The 16,193-nt window shown below is 38.0% G+C and overlaps 1 protein-coding gene across 1 annotated transcript; it reads right to left on the bottom strand.

Annotated features, from left to right (window-relative positions):
* Positions 1-623: 623 nt before the first annotated feature.
* LOC127851202 (RNA exonuclease 1 homolog) lies at positions 624-16,054 on the bottom strand. The gene is given in 11 exon segments (XM_052384829.1): positions 624-5,197; positions 5,913-6,028; positions 7,503-7,631; positions 7,633-8,226; positions 9,012-9,152; positions 10,033-10,167; positions 12,354-12,533; positions 12,827-12,831; positions 12,988-13,072; positions 13,574-15,387; positions 15,873-16,054. Coding segments are annotated over 11 exon segments (3,675 nt in total). The 5' UTR covers positions 15,985-16,054; the 3' UTR covers positions 624-4,833.
* Between the last annotated feature and the right edge of the window lie 139 nt (positions 16,055-16,193).

The raw sequence follows: 16,193 nt of genomic DNA, 5'->3' as shown, positions 1-16,193 counted from the left end.
CTTCATGAGAACGCCGCTTTGAAATTTTATTTTTTTACCTTGAAGGATGACCTTAACCTTGAACTTCCACCACTCAAAATGTTCAGCTCCATGAGATACACATGCATGCCAAATATCAAGTTGCTATCTTCAATATTGAAAAAGTTATGGCCGATGTTTAAGTTTACGGACGGACAGACACCATAAATTTGACAATAATTTTGACATTTGACCTTGAAGGATGACCTTGACCTTTCACCACTCAAAATGTGCAGCTCCATGAGATACACATGCATGCCAAATATCTAGTTGCTATCTTCAATATTGAAAAAGTTATGGCCAATGTTAAAGTTTTTTTCGGACTGACAAAGACAGACTGACTGACATACTGACAGACAGTTCAACTGCTATATGCCACCCTACCGGGGGCATAAAAATTATTTTTGGGGGGTGGGGGTGGGGTAAAGTGTGAGGGTGTGGTGGTCATTTATTAGATGAACTTTAATTTAAAAAAAAATAATGGGGGGGATTCTGGGGGGGGGGGCGTGGGGGATGGTTTGGACGGAGTCAATTGTGGTATGGCAGGTAAGAGTTGTTTTGTCAAAGTATCAATCGAATCTAATCATTAAGTAAAGAAGTTATAGCAATTTTAGCAAAATTTAATAATTTGACCTTGAGAGTCAAGGTCATTAAAAGGTCAAGGTAAAATTCAACTTGCCAGGTACAGTACCCTCATGATAGCTTGAAAGTATTTAAAGTTTAAAAGCAATAGCCTTGATACTTAAGAAGTAAAGTGGATCTAAACACAAAATGTAACCATATATTCAAAGTTACTAAGTCAAAAAAAGGCCATAATTCCGTAAAAATGAAAACCAGAGTTATGCAACGTGTCCTTTACTGTCCCCTTATGATAGTTTGCGAGTGTTCCAAGTATGAAAGCAATATCTATGAATCTTTGGGGATAATGTGGACCAAAACACAAAACTTAACCAATTTTTAAGTATAAAGGGCCCATAATTCCATCAAAATGCCAGTCAGAGTTACATAACTTTGCCTGCACAGTCCCCTTACGATAGTTAGTAAGTGTTGCAAGTACGAAAGCAATGGCTTTGATAATATAGGAAAAAAGTGGACCTAAACACAAAACTTCACCAAATTTTCAATTTTCTAAGTATAAAAAGGGCACATAATTCTGTCAAAATGCCAGTCAGAGTTACATAACTTTGCCTGCACAGTCCCCTTATGACCATTTCCCCTTGTACGCTCAGTTAAGGTTCCGAACTTCTGAAAAATTGCAGGAGGAGCAAGTCGAGTTATCCGACACGATAAGTTATGACCGTTATATCTGGCGAAAATATGGTTATGAGACGTTCATAGAAAATTTTACGCGTAACTTCGCGTCTTCGAAAGATAACATTCTAAGTACTATCCGAACAAATGTTAACGATGCAGCTTTAAAAATAATACATGTTTATAAGATTTCTGCCGAAAATATGATTTTTATACATAATAACCCATTGCGTAAAAAACAAGAGCCTTGGTGGGATAGGCAATGCATGTTAGCAAAACGAAAGAAATACTCTCTTCTTAGACGTTTTCATTCGACAAATAATAACGTAGATTTTTTAAACTATAAAGTAGCTAGATCATCTTTCAAAAACATGTGCAAGGCGAAACTATGCACGTATCAACGTAAAAAACGATTTTCACTGCTAAAATCAAGCAATAATCCAAAAACGTTCTGGAAACTAGTAAGAGGGCATACAAAGCCTGAAACGGCAAGCAATTCTATCTCCCCTGGAAAATGGCGAGATTACTTTCAATCTTTACTTTACAGTAATGATCAGATTCCAATTCATAATACCCGATTTGATAACAGTGACGATTATGATGTTAATAGCCCTTTTAATAGACCAATTAGAGATGAAGAAATAAGGATCAGTATATCTAAGCTGAAAACTGGTAAATCACACGGTAAAGATGGGATTGGAGCGGAATTTTATAAAAACACACAACATATTATAATTCCGATCTTGAATAGTCTTTTTAATCAAATTTTAGATACAGGTATATTTCCAGAATCGTGGTGCGAAAGTATTATAGTCCCAATATTTAAATCGGGCAGTAAGGAAGAACCGGCTAATTACAGAGGAATTTCACTGATTAATGTCATGTATAAAATTTTCTCAAGTATAATTACTGACCGCATAAATGAGTGGGCAGAGAAAAACACCATCATAGAAGAGTCACAATCCGGGTTTAGATCTGGGTACTCGGTTGTAGATAACCTTTTTTGTCTCCAGAGCATGATTCAAAAATATACGTCTAAACCTGGTGGTCGTTTCTACGTACTATATGTGGACTTCAAAAAGGCATTTGATTCATTGGTTCATTTCAAACTTTTTACCAGTTTATATGCCAAAGGTATGAACGGCAAGATCCTAATTGTCTTGCAATCGATGTACGCAAATTTACGCGCACATGTAAAAGTATCAGGAAGTATCATTACGCAACCGTTCCGCTGTAACATCGGTACCAGGCAGGGCGATAATATTTTCAATATATATAAATAATTTAGTAAGCTATCTAAGGGAACATTGTAGTCATGGAATATTTATAATCAATGACATACCAGATATTTATTGTTTGATGTATGCTGATGACGTAGCTAATTGCGCGGACACAGCATATAACCTTCAGTTACATTTAAACGCTGTTGCAAAATTTTGCGAAGATACTGGTATGCAGATTAACATGAATAAAACCGAAATTATAGTCTTCCGCAATGGTGGTCCTTTACGCAATTATGAAATGTGGTTTATAAATGGTCAAAAGGTTAAAGTCGTTTCAGTTTATAAATATATGGGTCTGTTATTTACTCCAAAGCTATCGTGGACAGCTGCTAAATCCAAGTTGGTGGCACAAGCACGCAAAGCATTCTTCTCTATCAAACAGTTTCAAGTTCCCTTTGGTTATTTTACCCATAGTGACATTTTTAAACTTTATGACACTATGGTTGTACCCATACTCACATTTGGGGCTGAAATATGGGGTTATGAATACTGTGATAATATAGAAAGATCACAAATAGAATTTTGCAAATATTTCTTAGGCGTCGGTTCGACGGTTAATAACAGCATGGTCTTAGGGGAGTGTGGTAGATTACCACTTTGTTGTGTGTATTATCTGAAATGCATAAAATACTGGTGTCATTTACTTCATATGCCTAATCATAGATATCCAGTTAATTGTTACAAAATGCTGAAGTCATTAGACGATATTGGAAAGAAAAATTGGGCAACATATGTGAAGGAACTCTTATTTAAATATGGTTTTGGTTTTGTTTGGGTTGCCCAGGACGTACGCGATATGACTATACTTTTACAATATTTTAAACAGCGTATACAAGACTGTAAAACCCAAGACTGGCACAATTAGATAAATGCATCTCCGCGCTGCGACACTTACAAACTTTTTAAATCACTTTTAACTCCGGAGAAATATTTAACTATAGATGTACCCTTTAAGTCACGTCGCGCATATGCTCGTTTTAGGTGTTCCAATCATAAATTGAACATTGAGCTTGGAAGGCATTTTAACGTACAGCGCGAAAACCGAACATGCTATTTTGTTTAACAAGATTTGACGTACATGTATCGGAGAACGAATTCCATGCTTTCTTTGAGTGCCCCCAGTACACAGATATAAGAACAAGTTATTTGTATAATTGGTATAACGGCCAAAGAAACGAAACGTCATTTAATATTCTAATGAGCAGCACTGATATCACTGTTATAAAACAATTAACTTTCTATGTTACGAAATTAATGAATGTCATTGGGAATATAAATTTACCTTGATTACAAACTTTTTGTTTTTGTTATATTTTGTGTTGTATAATATTGTGTATATTGTTGAAACACAAGTGTAAAATCACAATGTATACAAGGTGGCATTTATAATTGTATAATGTTATTGTAAATGAATGCTGTATTTTGGGCCGGAGGCCTTTATTTACATGTTATCTAATAAATCTTGAAATCTTGAAGTTAGTAAGTGTTGCAAGTATGAAAGCAATAGCTTTGATACTTAAGGAATAAAATGGACCTAAACACAAAACTTAAGCAAAATTTTCAATTTTCTAAGTATAAAAAGGGCACACAATTCTGTCAAAATGCAAGCCATAATTATCTAACTTTGCCTGCCCAGTCCCCTCATGATAGTAAGTAAGTGTACCAAGTTTGAATGCAATAGCATTGATACTTTATGAGAAAAGTGTACCTAAATGCAAAACTTAACCGGACACCGACGCCGACACCGACACCGACGCCAAGGTGATGACAATAGCTCTTCTTTTTTTTTCAAAAAATAGATGAGCTAAAAATGTTATACAACAATGGTAAGTTGGTAACTTCCACTTAATATGGTCAGTCAAGAAACCAAGTAAGTAGACAGTTGCTGCCTAGTGGGAGAGCACTCTTACAATATCTCAGACACATGATGTCCTCCCTTGATGTACATTATATGTAGAGTCATCTCTTGGTGTATCTCTATGTAGAGTCATCTCCCTTGATGTATCTCTATGTAGAGTCATCTCCCTTGATGTATCTCTATGTAGAGTCATCTCTTGGTGTATCTCTATGTAGAGTCATCTCCCTTGATGTATCTCTATGTAGAGTCATCTCCCCTGATGTATCACTACATACACTTCATTTCTCCTGATTGATACAACAGTCCTCTCGGATTTATTCTCTATATAGAGACCTTTCCCCTGATAAAACTAGTTATAACAGTCCTTTCCTCTGATTTATTCTCTGTATAATAATCTTTCATGATATATCCCTGATGTGTCTCCTATGTAGAGAGTCTCCTCCCCTCCTTTCTTGCATCATCCTTGAGTTTGTGCTGCATCAGTTGCAGACATGCTGTTGCATCTTCCAAACTGTCATGGCCGCTGACGTCATCCTGAATGATCTTCTTCAAGTATTCAGCCATGAGGTTCTTGAGAGCTCTCTTGAAGGGCAGACCCATACGATGAGGAAACACTACCGAGGTGTCAACCACTGTGCTGTGGATCAGCTTGAGAGCCAGTAGATCTGACTCAAGGCTGTGCCCCAGCAGGATGGTCTTGTCTGTGAACAGGGACAGCAGTACAGCCTGCACGTCCCTCAGAGAGGTGTGAACATCCTCCAGGTCCTCCTCTGATATACCACTGAACCTGTGACAGAGAGGGACACCAATGATATATCACTGAACCTGTGACAGAGAGGGACACCAATGATATACCACTGAACTTGTGACAGAGAGGGACACCAGTGATCTACCACTGAACCTGTGACAGAGAGGGACACCAGTGATATACCACTGAACCTGTGACAGAGAGGTACACCAGTGATATACCACTGAACCTGTGACAGAAAGGGACACCAGTGATATACCACTGTACCTGTGACAGAGAGGGACACCCGTGATATACCACTGTACCTGTGACAGAGAGGTACACCAGTGATATACCACTGAACCTGTGACAGAGAGGGACACCAGTGATATACCACTGAACCCTGTGACAGAGAGGGACACCAGTGATATACAACTGTACCTGTGACAGAGAGGGACACCAGTGATATATCACTGAACTTGTGACAAAAGGGATATCAGACTGTGAGAGTGATGTTACCTGAGGTGCTGACAGTTAACACATTCTGCACTGTAAGTTACCCGTACATATACATATTTCGATGGCCCAGGTAAAACACCTTTGTCTCTCCCATAATTTGCAAAAGGTCAAATCTTAAAATTATTTCTATAAAAAATATTGATGTCATACCTACGAAAATGATTGAAAGTCTTATTTTAAGCTAAATGGCAAGAAATTTTCAGTAGCTAGTATTCAAGACTAAAATTCAGCTATCATTTAAAGAAGATTTCAGTACCTGGTGTTGAGGTCTACAATGCGGTTGTCAGGCATCACCAGGGACTCGTACACAGGTTCCAGGTCTGCACCTACCACAGTGACCCGTGCCAGCTCTACACCCATCGTTGTGTACACCTGGGTCAAGCAGAGAAAGCAATATGCAAGATTCAAATCAGCCTCGTTCTGGGAAAACTGGGCTTAATGCATGTGCGTAGAGTGTTGTCCCAGATTAGCCTGTGAAGTCCTTACAGGGTTATCTGGGACAAGGCTTGATGTATATGAAATAAGACAGGTGTTCCCAGATCAAGGCTTAATCAATTTAACGCTTCTTTATTTGGCACTAAAATCTTGTGAACTGTTTGCTTCTAGCTGTGATCACATTGTGGAAACAGTGTGGAAAGTCTAACCAACAATAGAAACATGGCACTAAACTATGTACAGTTAAGTCAGCAGAGAGAAATGCAGATACAATCAAATATTTATTGCTCAAGGGACATTTTTTGTTAATTTCATAGGTTGAACAATACTCGAATTTAACACAAAAACATTGGAAAATGACTGACGCAACTTCCTCATTTTTTTCGACCAATGGAAATAATAAAAAACACTAGGGCATAGGCTATAGTTATTAAACTCATACATATAAGTAAACTAATTACTCATCCTAAGGTGACAATCAAAGAATGTCTCATTTAAACCTTAAAAAAACACTTAAAGGTAGCACTGAACACGGAGAGAGCAAGTTATAGTCTACAATCTGAGTACAATGTCAGCCACACCCTACAGTCCTTAATGATCATCCAACATCATGGCTCCCCTGGCTTAACATTAAATTCAGCCATATTGAACACTATTATGTTATATTTCTCTCATTTCATTTATTATCAAGAGATTGCCAAGCAATATGGTCCCCTACCGGCTCCACCATTGTCAGAAATTCCACCATTGTCCGAATTTTTTTTAATTTGTTTATTTGTTGCCATAGCAACCAGAATTTTTGACGTAAGAACAAAATGAAATGACGTACATAATGTCCATATTGCCATCTATCCATGTTTCAAGTTTCATAAAAAAATATGAAGAACTTTTTAAGTTATCGCAGGATCTAGAAAACCACCATTTTCAGCAGTATTTCTAGACTATTTGTTGCCATAGCAACCAGAATTTTTGACGTTGGAACAAAAAAAATGACATGCAAAATTTCCATATTGCCATCTATCCATGTTTCAAGTTTAATGAAAAAATATTGAAAACTTTTAAAGTTATCGCAGGATCCAGAAAAGTGTGACGGACAGACTGACAGACAGACTGACTGACAGAGCGCAAACCGGTAGGGGACAAAAACAAAAATGTGGATTCATGAAGAAAAACTTTTTTTTCAAAGTAAGAGTCAAACTTGGCCCCATTTTTTATAAACAATGGCATTGTATGAAGAAAACTTGCAGCCAAATGCAAATGTCTTTAGGCAAGTTATATACTATTATGTCTAACTTAGTCTCATAATGATTATTTATGGAGTTTTATGAATAACAACTTGAAGGTAACTTTAAATAAAGCTATCTTTCATCAAATTTGACCAATAATGATGCCAGAATAAAGCTTCACCCACCATCTCACAGTCGAGTGCGTAGACTCCATAGTCCCCGTCTGGAGCAGGCGAGCACGGTATGGTCTTCATGAAGCCCGAGTTGACCTCCTCCATGTCAGCCACTATCTCCCGCTTGTTGGTCTCATGAACAGTGCAGCTTGGCAACCTGGCAACCTTCCGAGGTCAAGTCTCCCTGGCAACATGTGTACCTTGTGTCGATGTTACCTGCAATTTTCTTCTTCCAAGCCTTGCCCCAGTGGTAGACACACTCCTGCCTGACGGGGTACTTGCCGTTGGGATAGACCTCAAACACCTTGCCACAACGCACGCACAGTTTCTCATAGCCTTTTGTGCTGCCTTTCTGAGTGGTTTTCACCTCGGAGTAGAACTTGGCCGCTCCCCCACGGGTGGAGTGTGGGCGAGGGAAATTGTTCTCTTTCAGTTGCTCCTCTGTCAACACATACGGCGTGAGTCTCTTGTAAAGCTCAGCACCAGTGAAGTCCTCTCCTTGAACCCTACCAGCCCCCCCAGACCGGTGCAGTGTGTATGTGGTCTTGGACGCCCCGGGACCAGAACCATCCAGCAACGAGGCATGCGATAGCTTCACAGGGGTCTTCTGTTCTACCTTGCCACTGTTTTGTGCCTGGGCCTCTGTGCGGTACCGCTTGATGGTGTTGACAACGAGGTTGAGGTAGATCTTCTTGTTAGAGCAGCGTGTGAACACAGCCTCCTCCTCCTCCTTAGCCTGAAAATGTATATAAAGTAATGAACACAGACTAATGTATCCAGTGATGAAAATGTATGTAGAGTAATGTATCTAATGATGAAAATGTACGCAGAATAATGAATCCAATTATGAAAATGTACTTAGAGTAATGTATCCAATGATGAAAATGTACGTAGAGTAATGTATCCAATGATGAAAATGTACGTAGAGTAATGTATCCAAAATGTACGTAGAGTAATGTATCCAATGATGAAAATGTACATAGAGTAATGTATCCAATGATGAAAATGTACGTAATGTATCCAATGATGAAAATGTATGTAGCGTAATGTATCCAATGATGAAAATGTACGTAGAGTAATGTACACAAAATCATGTATCAAATAACGAAAATGTACATTGACTAATTTACACAAAATAATGTATCAGATAATGAAAATGTAACATTAGTAATGTACACTACATATTGTATGTTATGGTGCAAATTTACATCGAGTAATGTACACAGAATTGTATCCAATGATGAAAATGAACATAGATTAATGTATCCAATAATAAAATGGTACACAGAGTCATTTCCAATAATGAAAATGTAAATAAGAGTAATATATCCAATGATGAAATGGTACACATAGTCATGAATTCAATGCATGTGTGTAAAATGTCATCCCAGATTAGGATGTCCAATCAGCTGAGCCAATATAAAATATATGAGAATTGAATGGGAGTACAGGACTTGTGCAATGAGTAACTTGAGCAGTGTTTCCAAACAAATGATTACTTTTTTTTTTTGAGACACCAACCTTCTTGTACGCCTGTTCTTCATTGGGACATATCTTGAGACACTCGTCTATGAACATGTTCAAGTATCTCTGGCGGACATTGGTGGGCACCTTGGAGCTGGTGTTCACCTCCACTGTTGGCCTCTTGAGAGTTGCAATAGGCTGAAATAGAATACTCAACAGTAAAAATGTAAGATTTACAAAAACAACAAAGCTCAATAACCCTTCTTAAAGACCGTGTAGGGCTATGGTTCTTGTTCATGGCTCTTATCCTCATTGATATACACCCATGAAGTTTCATGTTGAATATTGTGTAGTATCTGCGATATAGATTATATCATACAAAAACCCAAAAGGACAATAACTCTTATTTTAGAAAAGGTGTAGGGTCATGGTTCTTATGCAAGTTGCATATAGGTGGCTATGGTGTAATGGATATGGTGTCTGCATTGGGATCAGAGGTCACAGAATCAATCTCCACTGTGGGAGCGTTCTTTAGATCTCACCCAAAGACACCAAGTACTGGTTCTAGGCCCAGGTAACGGACTTAAGAGCGTTTCAATAAGCCTGAGACTTTAAATGCAATCGAGCTAAAATAGGTTTAACCCTTTCCCCCATTAGAAGCAAAGTGAAAATGGCTTTTGCAACTAGCATAAAACCAGAACTACCTGCAAGTAACTCGCAGTCTGTTCAGGTTTTATGCAGTTTGCTTCTCATCAGTATCTAAGGGTTTGAAATCATAATAACATCATTAAAAAAATTTGAATCTAGTAAGAAAAGTCTTAAATTAAATTAAACTTCATAAGGGACCACAAATGCATCAAAATACATATCTAAGTTGTAAAGGGTAAAACAAAACTATGAAAGTTGAAATTTTATATATTTCAGAGATATCGAACTGACAAGTTTGTGACAGAAGGACAGGGTAAAACAGACTGACAACATTAACCTGCCTCAGCTTTTGGCATGGAAAAATAAATTTAACATATACAAGCAAACTATTAGAGCCCTACTCCTACAACTCTATTCTACGCTGGCCTACCACAGTGGGTGTGTGAGCCTGGCGCTGGATCCCCTTTGCAGCAGTGACGGCTGATGTCTTCTTGTTGCGGGCCGCCATGTATGTGGTGAATGTAGCAGAGGCACTGGCTAGAGATGGCTTGGTTAAACCACTGACCTGAAAACACATCCACAGACTCATGATTGTCATTCAGCAGGGGTAGAATGTGACACAGTTGTGTTTGAAATATAATTAATATTTTAAACAGGTCATCTACAATCATTTTTCATACACATATACATTATATTTAATTAAACTTAGTATTTTAAAGTATGCTACATGTGTATCAGCAAAACATATATCAACTTATGTAATTTTTCTCCATTTAGTGACTAATTGCCAAAAGATGCAACAATAATCACAATTTTAACAGCAATTGACGTCTAAATAAGCCACATGCTTTTCACCTCTTATGACACTTTCATCATTGTAGTAAACTTAACTAGAAATGGCGAGGCAGAGGCTGACGCGTATCCCCACCCCGCATGTTTGACCACGGGGCGCCCCATAGTTGGTAATGGGTCCATGCATAGTTGAGATTGACCGTATTGTCATAAGAGAAGTTCAGTATCAATTAGAAGTGAATCGGTGTAGAAATGAAGAAATTATAGTAAAAGACAATTTTGGGTGGGTGTGGCCTATTATGGGCGGGGTGCCCCAGGGTTGGTAAAGGGGCCATACATAGTTGAGATTGACCTTATTGTCATAAGAGATGTTCAGTATCAATTTGAAGTAAATCGGTGTAGAAATGAAGAAATTATAGTAAAAGGCAATTTTGGGTGGGCATGGCCTATGTGGGCGGGGCGTCCCAGGGTTGGTAATGGCGCCATGCATGGTTGAGATTGACTGTATTGTCATAAAAGAGGTTCAGTATCAATTTGAAGTGAATCGGTGTAGAAATGAAGATATTATAGTAAAAGGCAATTTTGGGTGGGAGTGGCCTATGTGGCCGGGGCGCCCCAGGGTTGGTAATGGGGCCATGCATATATGAGATTAATTGTATTGTCATAAGAGAGGTTCAGTATCAATTTGAAGTGAATCAGTGTAGAAATGAAGAAATTATAGTAAAAGGCAATTTTGGGTGGGCGTGGCCTATGTGAGTGTGGCCTACTATGGGCGGGGCACCCAGGGTTGGTAATGGGGCCATACATAGTTGAGATTGACCGTATTGTCATAAGAGAAGTTCAGTATCAATAAGAAGTGAATCGGTGTAGAAATGAATAAATTATAGTAAAAGACAATTTTGGGTGGGTGTGGCCTTTTATGGGCGGGGCGCCCTAGGGTTGGTAATGGGGCCTTAACTAGTTGAGATTGACTGTATTGTCATAAGAGATGTTCAGTACCAATTTGAAGTAAATCGTTGTAGAAATGAAGAAATTATAGTAAAAGACAATTTTGGGTGGGCGTGGCCTATATGGACGGGGCGCCCCAGGGTTGGTAATGGGGCCATGCATAGTTGAGATTAACTGTATTGTCATAAGAGAAGTTCAGGATCAATTTGAAGTGAATCGTTGCAGAAATGAAGAAATTATAGTAAAAAGCAATTTTGGGTGGGCGTGGCCTATGTGGGCGGAGCGCCCCAGGGTTGGTAATGGGGCCACGCATAGCTGAGATTGACCGTATTGTCATAAGAGAGGTTCAGTATCAATTTGAAGTGAATCGGTGTAGAAATGAAGAAATATAGTAAAAGGCAATTTTGGGTGGGCGTGGCCTATGTGGGCAAGTGCCCTAGGGTTGGTAATGGGGCCATGCATAGCTGAGATTGACCGTATTGTCATAAGAGAGGTTCAGTATCAATTTGAAGTGAATCGGTGTAGAAATGAAGAAATAATAGTAAAAGGCAGTTTTGGGTGGGCGTGGCCTATGTGGCTGGGGCGCCCCAAGGTTGGTAATGGGGCCATTCATAGTTGAGATTGACCTTAGTGTCATAAGAGAGGCTCAGTATCAATTTGAAGTAAATCTGTGCAGAAATGAAGAGTTAATGTAAAATAACATAAAAAAAATGAGTGAAAATCTCTGACCCGGCCCCGCCCCAACCCCCATAACTTTTGACCCAGGGGTCAGATCAAAATTCCGTCACTGTCACCGTCGCACATATGCTCATAGCTACCATGTAAGTAAGTTTCAAGGTTCTAGTGCTAATTGTGTAGGAGGAGCAGGTGGCCAGGACGGACGGACAGATGCACATCAATACAATATCCCCGCTTTTTCTCCGAAAAACGTGGGGATAAAAATCTAGAGTTTGATTTAACCTTTTAAACTACAACTAATGTAAAGTTTTTTTCAAAAACTACTTCACTCACAGAAGATAAGGTATCTTTGTTTTTTTCCTGTATTTCTTTCACTTTGGCCTTCATTTTCTCTTTCCTCTCATTCTCCTCTTGTAGTGCTTTTTCCTGCATGGCCTTGTACCTGTTCAACATGACCTGGGCAGGGGAAGGCTTTGGCTGTGGTCGATCTTCAAGTTTTTTCTTCCGCACATCCTGAACGATTAACAAATAAGAAATATAAATCAGTCCTTTGCAAGTCTGCAAACTTGACACAAAAACTGTTTGCATTGTTAACAAACTCAATCTATCAATATATCTTGAAGGCAAAGTGTTTATCACAGGCTATACCTTTATTTCCCATAATGTTTGATCCCATTATGAATATTTTATCTTAAAAAGAGCAAGATAACAATTTTAAACAAGTTATTGGCTATATATTCTCAAATGAAATGTGCACATTATTTTGGCGAAATAACTAAATGAAATGTCACACAGGATGAGAAAACCTGGCCTAATGTATACGAGTAAAGTTTTGTCCCAGATTAGCCTGTGCAGCCTGCACAGGCTAATCAGGAACGACACTTTCTGCCTTGACTGAATTTTCATTTAGAAGAGACTTCCTTTCATTTTCACGAGGCTGCTCACTACTGAATGCTATTGTGCGTACCGGATCCGACTCTTTTAGAGCAACCCTCTTCTTGCCTATCACAGATGCAGGGGCAGTGTCTAGGCTCATGAGGTCGCTTCAATTTCTGAAACAAGTGATCATAAACACTACAGTATAACAGTCCGTCACAGGGCTTCAAAATTTTCTTTAGCTAAATTGGCCTTGTAATAGCAAAAAATATTTTAATTTTTGCTATTTCATGGGTTCTTCATGAAGAAAATTATGTAGCCCAAATGATATTTCTTTAGCCAAATGAGTCAATTTGTAGCAATTGGTTAATTTGGTAAATGGCAGTTCATTCATTAATAATTAAGGTAAAATCTGTAGACTTCAATGCAGACAGCTACAGAGAATGTGTTTGTTATAACTATACCATCAAAATTATTCCTGTGTTCAAAAGTCACAACTTTTCAAGAACATTTCAAGCTTATTAAAATAACTGCATGTTAACTAAAACATTGCAATAATGTTTATATACTAAAATATGAAACATGAATATGCAAAAACTGCATAGTGTAGTTTTTATGAATGTACAAAAAGATCATTGAGTGTAAAAACAAATACTAGAAAAGTAAAAATCAATCACCTTTTTTTCGCCACCGCTAGTTGAAGCCTGTTTGGCATTTTCTTCATTGAAAATCCTCAGACATTCATCAAAAGGATCATCATCTTCAAACAATTTCTCCAAGTCTGAGTCATAGTCAGCGGTCCGTGACGGCTGCTCTATGTCGCTGTCAATATCCCCAAACAAGTCAACATCTAGATTCAGAATCTGCTTCTTTTTGGAGGATGTCGGTGAGAGAATTGTAGACTGTTTGGCAGATTTTGATTTTGAAGAAGAGTGATGACTATTCGATTTAGAGCTAGAATGAGATTTTGTTTTCGATGATGGATGACTGTGTGACTGACTAGAGCTGCTTCTGTGATGAGATTTATGTTGACCATGTTTCGAGCTTTTGTCACTGGATGTGTTGTGTTTTGAAGCAGATGATGATGATTTGTCTGTAGAATCCTTCGATGAGGTACGAGAATGATCCTTGGACGACATCCTTTCGTGTTTATGTTTTTGTTCAGATTTCAAAGAATTACTATGACTATGTTTTGAATCACTATGACTATGTTTTGAATCCCTATGATTATGTTTCAAATCACTATGACTATGTTTTTTTGATGAGCTTGATGATTTTGTCATGCCATTTTTGACAACTGACGAGGAACTCTTTTCACTGTCTTTTCTCTGTCTGGTTGATAATGAATTATGAGAACTGGATTCTTTATTAGAAGAACAAGACTTGTCTTTATGATTAAAATTTGCAGTATTATCAGATTTATTAGGAGTACATGCGCTTGACTTTATTTTGTCATGGGAATTAGTAATTTCTTTATGTTTATGTTTTTCACTTTTAGATTTATGATGAGACGATTTATGGCCTAATACTGTTTCTTTGTCATTAGTAACTCGACATTTCCCTGACGAATGAGACTTCTTTATTACATTGTGGTCTGTTTTTATACAAGGTTTTTGTTCATCTATATTAGCACAACCTTCTAGAACACTATCAAACTCCTGTTTGAATAAACTAAATATATTTTCATCTGATTTGTCAGATTTTACATCTTCATTAGTGGCATCCTTGCCTTTTGGCTTCAGCTTTTCATCTTCAGCACTTCTATCAGGATAATTAACAGTTCCGTCTGGGTTAAATTCTATTGGCGAAATTTCTTTACTCAAAGCAATGTCATTGTTTTCCTTTAATAAATCCGACTTTTTATCACAACTCTTGGTGGTATCACTTTTTAATCCAGACCCTCTAGCTTTCTCACTTTGATCATCAGACAAAAATCCGTCTGGAATACCAGAATGCTCTTCGTCTGAGAAACTTCCCTCAGCTACAGCCGGGCTGTAACTCACAGAGGCAAACTTTGGAATCTTTGCCAAACTACAACTGTCCTCGTTCCCATCTTCAGTCTCTGACTTGCGTTTGATTCCTGCAACTACAGGCTTAGCAAAGTCTGAAGGTGATTCTCTTGAGAGAGTTGAGGTGGATGCCACTGATGTCAAATTTGTTGAGAAGTTGCTGGCTGGGTCATATTCGCCATCAGAAGAAGGTCCATCAAGTAGTGCTAGATCATATTTGGATCTGCCTGAGCCAAGTTCACCCTTGTTTTTTTTCTGCTCAAGTTCATTCAAGGGTGTAGGATTATATGAAGGTGTTCCTGTAGGCTTATTTTTTGTCACTCCACTAGGCTTGCTGTGATTTCCCAGAATGCTTTTCTCCGTCTGAATGCTCTGTTCTATGTCCTTCAGAGTCCTCTGAAGTGAGGAGACTGGTAGACCATTTGTCGTGCTGTCATCACTGCCTGTGTAGAGATTAGATAATTTTTCTATTTCTACTCTGGCTGAAAACAGACACGTCACTTTTTGTATATTATTAATTGTTGACTATGTATCAATACATTTCATGTAAGAATAACTTAAGTACTTTTTGTTAAAGTTGTTGTTGTTCTTGCATTCTTTATTTGTATTTAAATATGAAAAAAAATAAGTATTTATTTTCAAAATAACACATGTCTGAATATATTTTCAACACACAAATCTATCTTCCTGTGTTATAAGGTAAATATATCCAGTTGTATTAATTCTTAGATGTTGTCATAGCATAATTAAAGCCAAAATACATAAATAAAACATGCATTGTAATCATATTCAAATATTTATATGCTAACTATTACATCTACTCCCATACATGTCTGGGATATGACTGATCAAGCCGTTTTAGCTGAGACATTGCACAACAACCTGCAATGTACTCTGAAGCTCAGTGTCAGACTATAAAATCGAACTCCAAAACAAGTCGGATTCAGAAAACAATTTAAGCGGATACCTTTCGCTTCTTCTTGCTTTGAATGTTTGAAATGACAATACGGCCGTTCGCAGAGCCCAAAAAGGAAATAGGGACATGATACATCCTTAAAAAGGCCTTTACTGGAAAACATTTTCAGTCTTTTTTTAGTTTAGCATTTTTGATGAAGGCTGCCATTTAACACTAGAACCTGGCTACTACATGTTGCCAGAATCAGAGCCGGGAACAATATAAGTCATATCGGTCTTCTATTGAAACGTGCGTTTAACGACGGACTTGAAAATACACGGGCACGATTTGCTTATGTTGTACAACGAAAACGTTCCTTTTAATTTAAAATTT

Source organism: Dreissena polymorpha, chromosome 11 (assembly GCF_020536995.1).
Source record: "Dreissena polymorpha isolate Duluth1 chromosome 11, UMN_Dpol_1.0, whole genome shotgun sequence".
NCBI lineage: Eukaryota > Metazoa > Mollusca > Bivalvia > Myida > Dreissenidae > Dreissena > Dreissena polymorpha.
This window is presented reverse-complemented; position numbering and strand designations above follow the sequence as displayed.